The following is a 2,491-nucleotide window of genomic DNA, read 5'->3' as shown; positions in this document are numbered from 1 at the left end:
ATATATATATATATATATATATATATATATATATATATATATATATATATACACAAATAAATGAGTGTGTGTGTGTGCATACATATATTACAGAGAGATAAGGGGAGGAAGATAGAAAGAACGGGAAGAAAAGCAATCAGATGAAGAGAAGTTACTTTCTTTTCCTTTCCCGCGGGTGCTGATATCGATTAAAGAATGGCATTGTGGGTAAATGTATTCCTTCACTCGTAGCAGCCTCCAGCTTGCGGCCATGCTGTGACTCATTGAAGCTCAACAGTTATTTGACAATTAATGCTATTATTTTTTTGTGTTTTGTTACTTTCAGATTCAGCCATTAAATGAACATGCTCCGGTTATTCTCAATCGCGCCCGGACGTTAACTGTCGACGAGAATTGCACTGCTGGTAGCCAGTTAACAGTTGTGAACGCCATAGATCCAGATAAAGGCAAAGATGGCCAAATACATTACAGATTGGTAAAAGACTTTGCGAAATTCACCATTGCTAGTAAGTCTGGAGAAATAATTATTCAAAACGAACTGGATAGAGAAGAGAGAGAATTTTATCAATTGGAAGTTATCGCTATTGATGAAGGCCAAGATCCGTCGGCTTTCAGTACAACGCTGACCTTAAGCATTCATGTCAATGACGTGAATGATAACAGGCCTTCGTGTCAGCAGGAACATTATTTCGTTCAAATTCGAGAGGATGAACCAGTAGGAACGGAAGTGCTTCATTTAGTGTGCTCTGATAATGATAAAGACCCAGCTAAGAAGAACAATGTCTTAACGTATGCAATTACCAGCGGAAACGAAAGAATGGCGTTTTCAATGAATTCCAGTAGCGGTTTGCTGAGTACTGTTACCTCCCTTGATCGAGAATCCGTGTCATCTTATGAGCTGTCCATTCAAGTGTCTGACAAGGGTTCGTCACCATTGTCAGTAGATTTGGTTTTACAAATTAGAATCGAAGGTATCTACTAATTGTTTTCTTGATTGAACTAATTCAAATTAATCCATTATTAAGATACAGCAAAACAATTTTCTTAAAATATATATCTTTCATATATATATATATATATATATCTTTTATCTTTTACTTGTTTCAGTCAATAGACTGAGGTCATACTGGGGTCAACGCCTTGAAGTATTGTAGTCGAACAAATCGACTCCACCACTGACTTTTTTAAGCCTGGTACTTATTTTATCGAATTCTTTTCCTGAACTGCTAAGTTACGGGGCTGTAAACATACCAACACCGGTTGTCAAGCAGTTGGGAGGACAAACACTCGCGCGCGCGCGCACATACACATATATATAGAGAGAGAGAGATAGATAGATAGATATGACGGGCTTCTTTCAGATTCCGTCTACCAAATCTACTCACAAGGCTTTGGTCGGCTCGAGGCTATAGTAGAAGACACTTACTCAAGGGGTTATGCAGTGGGACTCAACCTACAACAATGTAGTTGGGAAGCAAACTTCTTACCACATAGCCACACCTGCGTATATACGTATATAAAAGAATGAAAGGTCCTTCCCGAGCCATAGGCTCATAAGACCGGTTTCTCGGATTCTGTGATGTCTATATTTATCCCATTGGACGGGGACGTCGGTCTGTTGTAAGATTCTCATTTGTGGTAGCTGCTAAGTGGATTGGAGCAACGTGAACAGAAGTGTTTTGCTCAAGAACACAACGCAGACGTAGGTGGCAAAAATGAGCAGTACCTGTACCTCAAAAGGCCAGCCTTGCCACACTCTGTGTCACTCTCTGAATCACGCTGAATCTCCCTGAAAACTACGCTAAGGGCACACGTGTCTGCGGAGTGCTCAGCCACTTGCACATTAATTTCATGAGCAGGCTGTTCGTTGATCGCATCAACTGGAACACTTGTCGTCGCAACCGATGGAGTACCGCCTGTATTTTCACCCCTAAATTACTCCGCATTCGTGTCTAAGAATACAAGTGTTAATAGCTCCCTTCCTAATCTGGTTAAATACTTCTATATTTTGGTTAAATACTGGGGTTGATATAATCGATTATACATCCCAGCAAAATGTATGGGCTTGAACTGGTGTTAGAAAGTGTTATTGTGTGAAACCTAACGAAGGCGACAAGGTGACAGAATCGCTGGCGTGCCGGACAAAATGCTAAGCGACATTTCTTCCAGCTCGTTACGTTCTGAATCGAAATTTGGCCGGGTTCGACTTTTTTTTTTCTACTCTCGGCACAAGGCCCGGAATTTTGGGGGAGGAGGCCAGTCGATTAGATCGACGCCAGTACGTAACTGGTACTTAATTTATCGACCCCGAAAGAATGAAAGGCAAAGTCGACCTCGGTGGAATTTGAACTCAGAACGTAACGGCAGACGAAACACCGGTAAGCATTCTGCCCGGCGTTGCTAACGTTTCTACCAGCTCGTCGCCTTTCGATCCTCTCAGAATCGATAAAATCAGTGCCAGTTGAACACTGGGATCGATATAAACGTCCAA

The 2,491-nt window shown here is 41.4% G+C and overlaps 1 protein-coding gene across 1 annotated transcript in view; it reads left to right on the top strand.

Moving 5' to 3' along the window:
- Positions 1-2,491, top strand: part of LOC128250247 (cadherin-23-like) — a 23,130-nt gene that overhangs the window by 11,512 nt on the left and 9,127 nt on the right. The window contains exon 8 of the mRNA XM_052974968.1: positions 326-971. Coding sequence (XP_052830928.1) covers positions 326-971 — 646 coding nt within the window. The remainder of the gene's footprint in view (positions 1-325; positions 972-2,491) is intronic.

The sequence above is a fragment of the Octopus bimaculoides genome, chromosome 20 (genome assembly GCF_001194135.2).
Source record: "Octopus bimaculoides isolate UCB-OBI-ISO-001 chromosome 20, ASM119413v2, whole genome shotgun sequence".
Taxonomy (NCBI): Eukaryota; Metazoa; Mollusca; class Cephalopoda; order Octopoda; family Octopodidae; genus Octopus; species Octopus bimaculoides.
Note: the sequence above shows the minus strand (reverse complement) of the source record. Positions and strands in the feature narration are given on the sequence as shown.